At 32.7% G+C, this 2,335-nt stretch overlaps 1 protein-coding gene across 1 annotated transcript; it reads left to right on the top strand.

Moving 5' to 3' along the window:
• Positions 1-716: 716 nt before the first annotated feature.
• LOC123295539 (major royal jelly protein 1) lies at positions 717-2,108 on the top strand. The gene is made up of 2 exons (XM_044876923.1): positions 717-815; positions 905-2,108. The coding sequence occupies exon 2, from the start codon at positions 923-925 to the stop codon at positions 2,048-2,050; it is 1,128 nt and encodes a 375-aa protein (XP_044732858.1). The 5' UTR covers positions 717-815; positions 905-922; the 3' UTR covers positions 2,051-2,108.
• The last annotated feature ends 227 nt before the right edge of the window (positions 2,109-2,335 follow it).

Below are 2,335 nucleotides of genomic sequence, written 5' to 3'. Positions count from 1 at the left end.
GAAATATTGAATGTCGGACAAATTTATTTCGGCATTTTCATCTTCTTATTTAATCATCATTCTCAATGAATCAATCAAACTCATCCATCTTAAGTTTGCTGCACAATTAAACATTTTCCAGATCCCCTGGCTATCAAAATTTGCATAAAGAGTAAAAATTTGTTAATCTAAAATGACAAATATTAGCCCCGGCCTTAAACATTGTTGCAACAAAGCGCAAATTAAAATTACGAATTGCAAAATATTTTTTATTTCTATATCCTGTTTATTCCTATATTTGCCTTTATTGCTAGAAAAGTAAACTCATAAACAGAAATTTCTACTTATTACATTTACAACCTCCCCTAAAATTTTCAGAATTTATTAAGTCTAACTTCATATTTAAAAAAAAGAAATCAAGCCTTTTATCTAAAATTGCCCTGGCGCTCTTAAATCCTTAACATTCCCATAATTATTCAATTTAATAATTTGTAAGGAAATTTTTTATAATAATAATTTTACAGGAACATTCCTACAATCTTCTATACCTAGTCTTGACATCGTACTCTAGCATACTTCAAATGAATAACATTTGTATTTCAAAAAATAAAACAAAATTAAATGCTTTATTTGCATAAAAATAGTTACATACGGTAACTGAAAATGTATACCTACTTATTTAGACAAAAAACATAAATAAAATGTATATTGTTTTAAAAAATTTTCAAAACATAACCAAAACAATTTTTTACTATATATACTCGCAATAATGAAATTTTAAAGTACACTTGAGTTTTGTCTTTTATTCATTACTCCCTTGATTTGAAACATTTAGGGTAAGTGCAATAATAATTAAAACACTCAACAATGGTAATTCGTACCAACTGTTGAAAAATTATAAAACTATATATTTTACTTTTCACAGGAGCCAAATTTTTCAATCATGATGATCTTCCGACCAATCTTACTCGTAGGATGTTTATGTATGTTTGTACAAGGAGACAATGGTAACAATGACTACAGAGAACCAAGACCAATCCAATGGACAGGTGGTTCATACGAATGGCCATGTTCATCAACCAAATCAATCTTCAAATCATCAGGCAGATACATCAGTAAAAATGTAATCGCAACACGTGCACAAATCTACCGTGATGATGTCATTGTTGCATTACCACGATACCGTCCAGGTGTACCAGCAACCTTAGCCAAAACTTCATTACGTGGCCGTGGATGCCAAGCAACATTAACACCATTCCCATGCTGGTCATTACAAGAAGAAGGAAACTGCCAAGCATTACAATCTGTTGTAGATATCTTTTTGGATAACCAAGATATCTTATGGGTGTTGGATATTGGTGTTGTTAACAGTTTGGAAAATCCAATCAGAAGATGTCCACCAAAGGTTGTTGCATTATCAGTGAAAACAGGCAAAGTTGTTAAAATCTTAGAATTGAGCGGTTTAGTATGTGCTGCATCACGTCTCCAATACTTGGTTGTTGACTACGCTCCAGATGGTCGTTGTTATGTATATGTCAGTGATGCCGCTACCAGAGCTATCCTTGTATACGATGTTGCTGCCGGTAAAGGATACCGTGTTGTCTTACCAAAAGCCATCACAGCTGGATGCACCCGTCGTGATGTTTTATACTTGGCTCTTGTACGCAAAGCATGTGGAAGCAATGTTCTCTACTTCACTTACTTATCATCTAAACGATTATTCTCAATCCGTACTGAATTCTTGCGACGTGGATCAGCACAAGGACGTGTACAAGATGCTGGACCAAAACCAGCAATCATCGTTATCTTGGGTACAGATAATGGCTCAGCAATCTTCTTCCGTTATGAAGGACAACCAGAAGTATACCGATGGGATACAAACACACAATTCAAACAGGATAACTTCTTACCAGTATACCGATCATCCACATGTCAATTGGCTACACATGCTTTGGCTGACTACAAACGTGGACGTATGCGTGTTTTGGAAAGTAACTTCCCTGATTACATTCAAGGTACTGTTGGATGTGGTGCTGTTCAACAATTATCTGTTTTACAAGGATGTTTCTAAGAAATTGTATTAATTAAATCACGTACCATCTCGTTTTTTGTTATTGTTGTTATCAATGTTTTATTGTTGTATAAAAATTTTGTTTATTGTTTTGTTGATTTGACTAATTATAAAAAATATAAAATTTTATTATAATTTTCTTTTGATTATTTCCAATCCATTTTAAAATTATCTTATTTTTCAAATAAAAAGATTTCATACAAATATGGATCACACTTGCGCTAATAGCCTAGGTATATTGGGATTCTCAGAAGTTTTGTATACTTTTTATTTTTTCACCATGTT

Source organism: Chrysoperla carnea, chromosome 3, assembly GCF_905475395.1.
Source record: "Chrysoperla carnea chromosome 3, inChrCarn1.1, whole genome shotgun sequence".
NCBI classification, from domain to species: domain Eukaryota; kingdom Metazoa; phylum Arthropoda; class Insecta; order Neuroptera; family Chrysopidae; genus Chrysoperla; species Chrysoperla carnea.
Note: the sequence above shows the minus strand (reverse complement) of the source record. Positions and strands in the feature narration are given on the sequence as shown.